Below are 12,533 nucleotides of genomic sequence, written 5' to 3' on the forward strand. Positions count from 1 at the left end.
AAGTTTTTCATACGTGTCTCACCACATTTTTTAGTCATACGCCAAGCAGTAACAACATGTACATGCGAATAAGCAAGGATGCATAATAGGAATGGTATTCAGTGGAGTTCACAGTGCTCTGTCCTTGGGCTGTTTATAGTTTTATCAGTGACCTGAATGAAAAAGTTAAGGAGGCAGTTATTAAATATTCAGATGATGCAAAATTATGAGCAGCAGCTAGAGAAACAGAATACACTAAAAGGCAGACTTTTAACAAATAGGCCAAAATGGACCTCATGTATCCCAGTAGCCGGTTAACTCCCACGGAATCAGCCTTGTCCAGGTCCCGTCGGTCAGACAGTGTCATCTGGTGGGGCCTAGGGGAAGAGCCTTCTCTGTGGTAGCCCCGGCTATCTGGAACGAACTCCCTTCGGAGATATGTACCAGCCCCTCCCTCCTGGTCTTTTGTAAAGCTCTTAAGACTTACCTCTGTCGGCGGGCATGGGGGCCGTGAGTGATGAGATTGTCTCCAGCCAATACTATGTAAGATTGAATTGGATGAATGCGTATGACTGTATATGGGGTTTTTAATACTTTTTAGTAATTTGTATAATTCTTTTATAGTAATTTAGGTTTCTTAACATATTGTTGCATTTATATTGTTGTACACTGCCCCGAGTCGCCTCGAGAAGGGCAGCATAGAAATCTAATAAATGAATGAATGAATGAATGAATGAATGAATGTATAAATAAATAAATAAATAAATAAATAAATAAATAAATAAATAAATAAATAAATAGCTGAAATCTTGCAGTTAAAATATACATTTAAAAAGTGAAAGGCGCACACTTAGGATGAGAAACAGTAATAGATGTAAGAAGGATCTGGGTGTTTTAGTAAACCACAAGTTAAACAGGAGCAGCCATGTAATGCAGCTGTTAAAAACGCAAATACTATATTGTGATGTATTAACAGGAACACATTCATTTTCATTCATAAGAAAGCACCATCCCACCCTGCTCTGCGTTGGTCAGGTTCCAATTTGAATACGGTCTCTAGTTCTTGGGCCCACATTGAGAACCAAGCATGAGTTCAAAAAAGGGTCACCAAGATGGTTAGGTCATTGGAAACCAAGTCCTATGAAGCAGGGATCTCCAACCTTGGCAACTTTATGACTTGTGGACTTCAACTCCCAGAATTCCTCAGACAGCACAGGCTGGCTGACGAATTCTGGGAGTTGAAGTCCACAAGTCATAAAGTTGCCAAGGTTGGAGACTCATTAAAGGAAGCAGATATGTCTGGAACAGAAAACTAGGGAGGTGGGGGTGGGGGACAAACGCTACCAATCAGCAGACCACTAAATAGTTGTCAAAGAGAAGAAAGGGAGCATCATTGTTCTGTTTTGTTCTAGAGGGCAGGATGGGAACCAGTGGGTTGAAATTACAGATTAGGAATCTCTTGACAATAAAAGCTCTCTACCACTATAACTGTCTGGAGGCATTCAGAGAGAGGTTGGAGAGCTATGTTGTCTGAAATACATTGGTGATTCATCCTCTTGCACCAGGAGTTTAGAAGTATCTGCAATTGTAGTTGTACCTGCAACTATTCAATTAATGTTATGGTACAACTGTAGCAAAACAAAAAATCATATAATCCCAGATAACTAAATAAGCCTGCTTTTTATTGATTTGATGAACTGGCTTTACCAATTATTTATTTATTTGTTTGTTTTGTCAAGTACGTACTGGTGGTATACAAAAATATTAATATTTATATACATGATACTAGTAAAAGAGAAACATTAGGACAGGGGACACTTATGCACACCCTTTACTTTTCTCTTAGGAATTGGGAGAGGTCAATAGGGGATAGTCTAAGGGTAAAGTTTTTTGGGGGGGAGGGGTGATTATACTAGAGTCTGGTAGAGAGTTCCATGCATCAACTACTCGGTTACTAAAGTCATATTTCCTGCAGTTGAGTTTAGAGTGGTTTACTTTAACTTTGTGCCTGTTGTGTACTCATGTGTTGTTGTGGTTGAAGCTGAAGTAGTCATTGACAGGAAGGACGTTGTAGCAGATGATTTTATGGGCTATGCTTAGGTCGTGTTTAAGATGACGTAGTTCTAAGCCTTCTAAACCTAGGTTTGTAAGTCTACTTGCATAGGGTATTCTGTTTATTTCAAGTGAAGAGAATTTCAGAGATTTTCTTGGGCTGTGATGGTCTTCCTTAACAGCTACAAAGTGGCTAAGTGGTGCGTGAATATACAGTATTTCTTTATGCAGTCATGGGATTGGGGGATACCGCCTGACTTCTCATATTTTCATTATATCCTAAGAGAGGACATCATTAAGATCCTTGGAGAGGGTGGGCATTGTTGATAGCAACGTTTGGCCACTGCGCAGGAGCGACCATTCAGCCTTGAAAAACCTTTAGGATTTATCTTGGGTTTTTCCCCCCAGGGAAATCCAAAAAAATCATCTATCGGACGTCTCCTTACATATTTGGTAGAGAAATATGAAAGATCAACCAACACCCAGCCTTTATTGTGTTATTTCCCACACTCATCATTAGAGCAACATCCTTTTTTACCCGAGCTGCCTGATACAGCAGCGTGGGTGTCTGTGAGCATAGAGAGCGAGCGAGAGAGCGTAATACGAACCAGATTTTAATACCGCCAACCAATTGTGCAAAATTGATCTCAGCCAAAGCTATCTGATGCGAGCCCTAGACGTCTTATTAACAATAAAATAGGCTCTGCCTTGTCGGAATGGCTTCGGATCTGTGTGGGAGCGAAACGGAGCCCGAGACTCCAGCTCTTCACTGAGGTCTTCCAAGCCCTTAAGACGATGCAAATTTATTTTATTTTATTTTATTATTTATTTATTCAGTCAGTCAGTCAAGCACGTATTGATAATATACATAGATATAACGTTGTTTATATACATGAGATGGGTACTGATAAGGGAAACAACGCACGCACTCACACACACACTGCCCTGGAAGGTAAAAGCAACTATCTCCATAGGCACGCACCCAAAACAAACCCTGTACCCGCCTTCCTCCTACTCTGGGCACGCCTCACGCTCTCCTTTGTGTACCGCCGCGGATTTACTGTCGGAGGATAATTTCCCCCTTTCGCTTGGCTTTCCTCCCGCCCTTCCTCTCCTTTAAAAGCCCCAGCGCCACCTTCCCTTTAAAAACCCGGCTGGCTTGTTCTCTTGTTTTAAGAGCTCGCTCACTCGCTCTCTCACTGGCGCGCGCGCTGCCCCCCTCCCTCCCTCCTGATGTCGAATTCGTCTCGCGCTGCCGCTGCCTCCGCCGCCGTTGTTATTCGCGTCTCCTCGGAGCCCGCGTGAGCTCTTTAACAGGGGCGAGCGCGAGGCCGTTCATTCCCTCTGTCTCGCTCGCGCTCTCTCTGCCTCCGGCGCTGCCATGGCGGGGCGGCTGGCTCGCGCTGCTCTCCGCGCCCTCCCCCCGCCCGTTGGGCTGGCGCTGCTGGCGCTGGTGCTCGGGGGCCAACGGGGGGCCCAAGGTGAGCATCGGTTGAGGTGGGAAAGGAGCCTTGAAAGCCAACATGGCGGCCGGCGCTTCGGTGGCCGGGCTGGGCGTGGGAGGGTGAGGGAGCGCTTCCCCCCCCCCGCGCGCCCCGAGCGGGAACCTTGAGGGCACCTTCCTCCAGGTGTGTCGGGTGGCGGTCTTGCAAAGATGCCGCCGCCATGGCTTCCCGGGCCTGGGGCACGCGTGAGGGGAGTCGACCGAGACTCGGGTGGGAAATGAGGAAGTCGTCTCGCTTTTTATTTTTCCCTCCTGCGCCTTTCCTGAAGCCTTTTCCCAAAGGGTCGGCTGGGGTTGGGGTTGCGGGGCTAGTGGATATCCTGTTCAGAGGGTTTGGGGCTGAGGTGCAGGGCCCGTGCGGGCTTGAGGTAGCGAGGTGCATGCAGGGAATGGGGAAGGTATGGCGGATAAGATGATGGAGGTGTGGGGGAGGAGAGGCTGGAGTTAAGGAGTATTTTGATAATTGCGGATAGCATGGGGGGGGATTAATTTGGCAATGCAGCCATCAGAATGTGTGTGTGTGTGTGTGTATGTTTGTTTTATTTTTGAAGCTGAAGGAGGGGGGATTGCTTTGATCCAGTCTTCCAGTTCTTTACATTGGGATGCTTTGGCCTTGGGATGCTTTGGATGGGAATTGATGGAGGTCACATGGCCCCGAAGCCAATGAGACTCATTGTTTTCAGGAACTGTTGCGGACCACATTTTGTAATTAGCAGTTTAAAAACACACACCCTGAAATGGGTACTATAGGGTTGCATTTTTTTTTAAAAAAAATTACAAAATCCAGTAAATAGAAACATGGTAGTAGAAAGATGTATTAGATTTTAATTCTAAAGCTTTTGAATCTGCTGTAAGCATGAGTTCACCCAAAAGCCTTTCAAGCTTAATGACTGAAGATTCCTTTTTGCTGTCTCAAAAAAAAAATCCATAATAAGCAAAATTTAATGTTTTGTTTGCAGACTTCTTTGCTAATATTTGTTTATATAATGTTTACCGTATAAAATATATATTTATATTATTATTAATCTATTAATTTGCTATTCATTGAACTTTAAGTAGGATATAATCAAATTTCAATTTATGTTGATGTTAATAGGTGGTACCTGGCTCAATAGTAGTAACTGCCAGAGGGATCTTGGAGTACTAATGGACATTTACTTAAATATGGGCCAGCAATGTGCTGCAGTTGCCAAAAAAAGCCAATGCAGTACTAGGCTGCATTAACAGGGATAGGATCAAGATCATGTAAACTGTTAGTACCACTTTATAATGTCACACTTGGAATACTGGATCGAGTTTTGTCGCCATGATATAAAAAGATGTTGAGACTCTAAAATGAATACAGAGAAAAGCAATTAGATGATCAGGAAAGTGGAGGCTAACACATATAAAGAAAGTTTGCTAGAATTACGTATTATATGATTAGTTTAATGAAAAGAACTACTAGGGGTGACATGATATCAATGTTCCAATATCTGAGGGGCTGCCACGAAGAAGAGAGGATCGATCTATTCTCCAAAGCACCTAAAGCCACAATAAGATGGAAATTAATCAAGGAAAGAATCTACCTACAGCTAAGGAAAAATTTCCTGAAAGTTAGAACAATTAATTGATGAAATGACTTACTTCCAGAAGTTGTGGGTGCGCCAATACTAGAGGTTTTTAAAAAGAGATTGGCTAGCTATTGTCTGAAATGGTATAGAGTTTCCTGCCTGAGTAAGAGGTTGGACTAGAAGACCTCCAAGGTCCCTTCCAACTCTTGTAATTTTGTTAAGTTTAGTATAGTAAAAAGTGTAGGATGCTGCCTTAGAAGGACATACTATATATTAATAAAGCTTTTGATGAGATGTTATCTATAGATACTTCCATTAAACAGCTGGAAAGCAAAATTATGAAAAGTGAATGACCAGAATTCTATTATAAATTGGCAGTCCTGTTTCTGATATGTTAAAAACCTGGGTTGAATTTAGTCTCGGTGAGTTTTGCCATATGGTGACTTGCCTGACTGAATGCTTCAATATGTTCAAATTACTGTACTTGGTCAATTTGTAATGAGTTAGATTATATAAATCTTTCTCCCTGATAGAATGGATGACCAAAATTATTATCTGAGTGCATATATATCATGTAAAGTAATTTAAGCTTGGATACAATTAATCTCTGAATGGAAGAGTATCTCAAATCTACCTAATATATACTGCAATGTATTTTATTTTGGGGGAAGAGTGTATGAATCAAAGCTTTTAACCAATTTTCCACTAATAAAAGTAAACATAATTTATATGTGGAATGTAGAAAATGAATTAAGAGAAAATACACTCTGATGGACATGTTGGGATTATCATGAAATTGAGGAGGGAATTTTCAGTCCAGGCAAAAAAAGAGATGCTACCTCATACTGCAAAATGAGGACCAGCAATTTGAATAGATTAATGGGAGGGGGTGAGAGGTAAATAATTTCTATTAGTGTGACTAACCAAAGATTTAAAATAGATGCCTTCTTTGCCAAGTACTGAGAATATATAGGAAGTATTGCATTTATGTTTTATATTGGCATCTGATTGGGTGTTGTGAAAATACACTTTTAAGGTGAACCACATTTGCATGCTTATGCTTTGGACTGGGGAAGATCTGATCCCTACCAAATAATGCTTCATAGCATTATTTTCACTTGGTTATTTACCCAAGACCAAGATAAATAAGAAGAACCCCAGTTCAGAAGGAAGTAACAAGAAACAAAGAAAAACAAGTAAAATCAGTCACAGTCACATGATTTTCACTTAGTGATTGCTTCATGATGACTACCTCATGAAAAGAATAATGCCATTTTAAAGAATAAATAAATGTATTATTTATCTATCTAAAATTGTTTAAAAGACAATAAAATTGTAATCTTGAATATATTGGTTCTACAAAATTCAGTACCTGGGTTCACACATCATCCTAAAACATAGTTTAACATTTATTTTATTCCATAGATCACTGTTGACATATAGTACAAAGTTAACATCAGACTTCTAGAGTTACTTTTTAAATTGAAGATCTGCTTTTCTTACAAATATGTCAAAATAACCAGCAGTTTAATATTTCATCTTGAAATGCTTGTTTATGCAAGCTGGATAGCAGTCCTTGTGAGCTTGTCTCTTAAAAATGAATTGCTATCAAGTATTTTTTGAAAAATGCTAAAAGTTATAGAATATGATGTGATAAATTCAGACTACAAGAAATTCATAATAAGCTTTTGGGAATAGTGATGGTAGTAGTATCTATCTCATGGAAGGTGAAGGGTTTTTTTCCTTTTTTATTTTATAGCAGAGGTCTTTAAACTTGGCAACTTTAAGACTTGTAAACTTCAATTTCCAGAGCTGGCTGGGGAATTCTGGAAATTGAAGTCCACAAGTCTTAAAGTTGCCCTGCTTATTTAATATATTTAATTCCTTCAGTAGCAGCCTTTAATTACAGACTTAGGTGCCTAACAACAGATGAAAGTGGATTTTAGAAAATTATGGGTGCATTTATAGTTAAATAGCTGTCTATGAAAATCTTCATGCAGATGAAGCAGCTTTTGTCTTTGATATTTCAGACTCTGAAAAGCTTATATTGATTTCCTTGTAATTCATGTTTTATCATATAAATAAACAGGGATGGGGAAATTGACTTGATTATTCTTTGATGGCTTTGTTTGGGTAGATGATTACTATTTCTAGGAAATGCTGCTGCTTATTTTTATAATGTTCCTTGATAAAATGTGCATGTATTTCTGTAATGACTGTGCCGGCCTGTAAACTATGCAAACAGAGCCTAATGAAATCAAGGATAGAACTAATTTTGCCCAGTTACAGGTGAAGGGTATGGGTAAGTGAAAGTTATTTTCAGGATGTATAGCAAACAGCAAGAACTGTGAAAGCTTGTTTCACTTGTTTGTTTAAGGCACAATATGCTTTTTGTTCCTTGCAGAGAAGGGTGGTTTTTAAACTTGTTCTAGTTGCACTAGATATGTAAAGTTTTTTTAAAAGTGTAAATTTAAACAATCTCAATATACAAAATATAGTTCAGGTTGATGTTTCCTCAGTTTGATTTCACGTGTTTCCTCCTCATATTATTGAGGAAGCTTTATGATTAAAAATCTACTGATTTCTTTTTTAAAAAATAGTATATTGTAATTTTAGCAATTCTTAGAACATGGAAGTACATAGCTCATATTGGTTTTTAATACAACATGATTTGTGCTTTATCCATTTAAATGGAGGCTAAATGCACTGTCCCCAAAACCATTGGACCTTTAAAAACAACAATAATTCAGCTTGACAGTAAAATTCTATTTCCCCATTTCTAGCAACTGGGCAGTCTGCACTATTGTGAATGAAGGCTTTGGTGGGAAACTGCTTTTGTAAGTGACCTCAATTAAAACATCTTACAATATTCAGGGACTGACAATGGGAATTTGATTACCTTCTGCATAAGTCAAGTGGGATTATTACCAACTTGAATTTGAGTTATTGCATTTCAAGAGGGCAGATAATAAAGGGGTACCTTCCTTGAGATCAGCTAAAGGAAGCCTATTGAAAGGCAATGAAAACTGAGATGGCAGCCCTATAGTCCTTGGAGAGGGGCGGCATACAAATCCAATTAATAATAGTGATTCTGGTATAACTGCTGGGATTAAGAAGCAATAAAATTAGAATCTATTCTCGAGAATAAAGAAACGCAAAACCTGTTACTAAGCTTTGAATACTTGGTGTAAAATTTATTTTAGAGAAAATGATTTAATCATTCAAAAGATTACGTATGTAATTATTAATCAGACCATCCACAGATAAACCAATCCTCAGAATTTCAACTGAAATTCAACTGAAATACCATGAAATTTGTTTCACTGGCATATAAGCTGATTATTTTTAACCACAATGACAGGCAGGAAACTTCAAACTGTAACATCATCATTTACAAAATTGCATTTTTTAAGGCTGTAATGGGCTGTAGAAATAATTAATAATTTAATAATAATAATTTATTACACTTGTATGCCGCCCCTCTCCGAAGAGTCGGAGCGGCTCACAACAAATAATACATGAAATACAAATCAATATTAAAAAAACAAATTTAAAAACCCTTATAAAAAACAAGCATACAATGCAAATAAACCAAACATAAAACGGAACAGCTGGGGGTATGTCAGTTTCCCCAAGCCTGGCAACAAGCCTGAGCTATGGTCTGCAGTTAAGACACCCTCAAAATTCATTTCACATTTTGGAACTGAAAAATATTCTTGCTTATCCAGGAATAAGTAAGCAAAAAATTATTGTGGTTTTACTGTAGACAGAATATGTATAGAAAAGAAAGTAATGCAACACTGTTCTGTGTTGCACTTTCTTCTGAGTGTGTTATGTAATGTGCAGGAGTTCTGTTTCTACTGATATTGAATTCCAATAGATGCTTTTCAGTTTAAAAAATAAGGTGAAGAATGCTGTGTGAAACTTTGCATCTGTTCGTACATTGGCTTTAAGTTTAAAAAGAGGAAATCTAAAAGTTATTTCAAGATGAGAGATTAATGTAACTCACACTATTAACTCTGAAAACCAGCAAGTGCATGCATATAACTCTACAATTCAGAAGTATTCAGAATATTCAGAATCCAGATCGAAAGGATATGGTTTTGCTTGTTGTGTCTCACTCTTAACAGGTCTGGCTTTATAGGTATTGGGTACAGCTAAATTAATTTCATCCTTTGCATTTATAAGCTTTAATCACAGAATGTTTTAAGTCTGTAATATAAATGCTGAGTGGGCTGTATTTAACTTGACTTCCTCTCATGAGCTTTTATTGGAGATTTGCTGCCAGATGCAGTTAATAGCTTAGAATGTTGCTTAAATATTAACAGGCAAATATTTAAAGAACAGCTAAAATACAAAAGTAATATTTCAGTAGAGTGATTCAAATGAAAAGATGCGTTGTATCAAGTTATGGTTCACTTGTTTCACACATTCTGCACAAATCTAGAGGATGTGAAGGTGGATGTCTGTGAAGAGAAGCTGAATAGATTGATGTACCTGCTCTTAAATGAAACCTATTTCTGTTTATATGAGCCTGTATTTATGTTTATCTAGAATTAGAAAGCAGATGTATTTATGTTTATCTAGAATTAGAAAGCAGAAGATGCATACTCTGGTGGACACCAAATTTATTTAAAATTGTTACAGTTCCCAGTCATACGCTGTTTTCCCCAAAATAAGACATCCCCTGATAATAAGCCCAATCGGGCTTTTGAGTGCCTAGCAATAAGGCCAAGCACTTATTTCAGTATTCCAAAAAATATAAGGCAGGATCTTATTTTCAGGGAAACACGGTAGTAGCATTACTAAATCTTGGATGTGGAAGAATATGAAGGTTTTTAAGATCCTTTGCCATCTGAAGCTTAATATTTGGCAACCAGAAAAAGAATGTATTCTGTCACAACTAAATTCCACTCCCGAAAAAGGCTTTTTAGGCAGCAATACGTTTGGCATTGTGAAGTATATCTTATCCAAGTATTCCATAATGCCATGTAGCTGATTTTAGTCATGTGATGATTTAATTTTAAGCTATTGATTTTTTTTGAGTACTGAAGTTTACCGTATTTAAAATACTGTACGGTATTTTAATGCAACTCAGACACTTTTTTAATGGACAGATGATTTTAAATGTATCAATAAAAAGCACTTGTTTTATTTATTGAAAAAATAGAGAGAGAAAAAAGGTGAGAGTGACCTTTATTTCCCCACCCAAATTTGTGTCATAACAAGTTGGTGCTCTGTCAGTTCAGTTCATTTCAGCAAAAATGCATACCTTGTAGATCTCTTGTATAAGAACAAAGCTTTCATTCCGAGGCTCTGAAGCTTAATGTTAAGCTTGTTTAACAGCTTCTTCAGGGGTTGGGTCTGACTTGCAGCAGAATGTCAGACATACTGGTAAGCATGCCAAACAGATATAAATACAATTCACAACAAGCTTGTCTTGCACCTTTTTTCCAGTGCATCTTATCAGAGGTGTAGATAAAAATCTTAATCAACGAGCTCTCTTTATGGTATCCAACCAGAAAATTTATTTTATTTAATTATATTACATTATATACTGAGGACTTCTACCTCCACCCTCTATTTAACTGCTAGAAAAAAGTATTATTTGAATTCTGCATTTTTTAAAATGTTGGACTTGCTCAGACAACCTCAACTGCCGTCATTCGTGCCTGTTGATTTATGAATAGTCTCTAAGCTGAAATTATAGGGAGTCTGCTAGCTTGATTTTAATGATGCAAAAAGATTCATTCTCAGTCACTACCTAGAACTTGAAATGCCAGAATTGTCCCAATGCCTTTTAAACTGGTATTTGCTGGTCATCACCAGCAAATATCAGTTGAAACTGATTTAGCTGATTGTTTTTTCTACTCACAGTACAAGATGTAGACAAAGGAAGGAATCTCATTACATTGCCAGTTTTTGGATATTTATTATTTAATATTTCTTAAATTCTTAAGATTGTTGTACAGAAATTAAAGATAAGATGGTGTCTGTCTACAACTTCAGATTCTAATAGACATAGAGCAGAAGGAAGGAGATGAAAAAAATTTGGGAGGAGCAAACGTTTCTTCACTGATCATTTTTCCTGGGTGACAGATGGTGCTTTCATTATCCTTGCCAGTGCTTCTTACCAGCCGAGAAGCCCAATTCATGCACTTACTTTCTGTGGAGACTTACCATCTTTCTTACTGTTAAAAATCCAGATACAGTGGTACCTCAAGATACGAACCCCTCGTCTTACGAACAACTCATGATACGAACCCGGGGTTCAGAAAAATTTTGCCTCTTCTTACGAACTTTTTTCGACTTACGAACCGGCGTTCGGAGACTGCTGGGAAGCTGCGCGGCTGTTTTAAAAGGTGACAGCCGGGCGGCAGGGCTTCCCAGAAGCCTCCCGAACGCCGGTTCGTAATTCGAACAAAGTTCGTAAGAAGAGGCAAAATTTTTCTGAACCCCGGGTTCGGTTCGGGAGGTTGCTGGAAAGCCCCCCAGCCCGGCTGTCACCTTTTAAAACAGCCGCGCCGCTTCCCAGCTGTCTCCCGAAGCCGAACGTGGAAGTTCGGCTTTGGCTTTGGCGTTTGGCTTCAGGAGACAGCTGGGAAGCGGCGCGGCTGTTTTAAAAGGTCGCAGCCGGCCTGGGGGGCTTCCCAGCACACCCCCGAACCCGATCCCTCGAGTTTCGCGATTTCGATCTTCGCGAAACGCTATATCGCGATTTTAAAAAAAATATTAATTTAAAAAAAACCACTTCCGGGTTTGGCTTCGGGAGTCAGCTGGGAAGTGGCGTGGCTGTTTTAAAATGTCCCAGCCGGCCTGGGGGGCCTTCCCAGCACACCCCCGAACCCCCAACCTGGGTCTTCCCGGCCGCTCACGCAAAGGGGAAACCCCGGCTCCTCGCTGATGCCCGCCGCTCGCCCGCCCGCCAGCAAGAGGGGGAAGACCCAGGGAAGGTTCCTTCGGCCGCCCAGCAGCTGATCTACTCGGTAGCGCAGCAGCAGCAAGGAGCCGAATCGGGGTTTCCCCTTTGCATGGGCGGCGGGGAACGCAAACTCCACCATCTACGCATGCGCGGCCATAGAAAAAAGGGTGCGCATGCGCAGATGGTGTTTTTACTTCCGCAACCCTACATCGCGAAAAATCGATTATCGCGAGGGGTCTTGGAACAGAACCCTCACGATAATAGAGGGATCACTGTATATCACAACAATCAGGGATTCTTAGCAGCTCACAAATACAGTTCCTAAAATACAAGATAATAATAAAAGGAATGCAACATAACTAATAAAAGCTCAAACCCAAACAACAAAGCAATTGGTTCCAATATATCATCCTTTATGTACCAAAGATGCAACAAAACCACTGCCTTAACTTCTTTCCCAAAGATAAAAATAGAGATTAGACTAAAATTGTGGGGGCTGTGTGTTCTATAAGGCTTGTTTCTG

General features: G+C 39.4%; 1 protein-coding gene across 1 annotated transcript in view; it reads left to right on the plus strand.

The window, feature by feature from the left end:
* Positions 1–3,280: 3,280 nt before the first annotated feature.
* Positions 3,281–12,533, plus strand: part of ACVR1B (activin A receptor type 1B) — a 51,190-nt gene continuing 41,937 nt past the window's right edge. The window contains exon 1 of the mRNA XM_070740645.1: positions 3,281–3,512. Within this exon, the coding sequence (XP_070596746.1) occupies positions 3,413–3,512 (100 nt within the window). The 5' untranslated portion in view covers positions 3,281–3,412. The remainder of the gene's footprint in view (positions 3,513–12,533) is intronic.

This window comes from Erythrolamprus reginae, chromosome 2, assembly GCF_031021105.1.
Source record: "Erythrolamprus reginae isolate rEryReg1 chromosome 2, rEryReg1.hap1, whole genome shotgun sequence".
Classification (NCBI taxonomy): domain Eukaryota; kingdom Metazoa; phylum Chordata; class Lepidosauria; order Squamata; family Dipsadidae; genus Erythrolamprus; species Erythrolamprus reginae.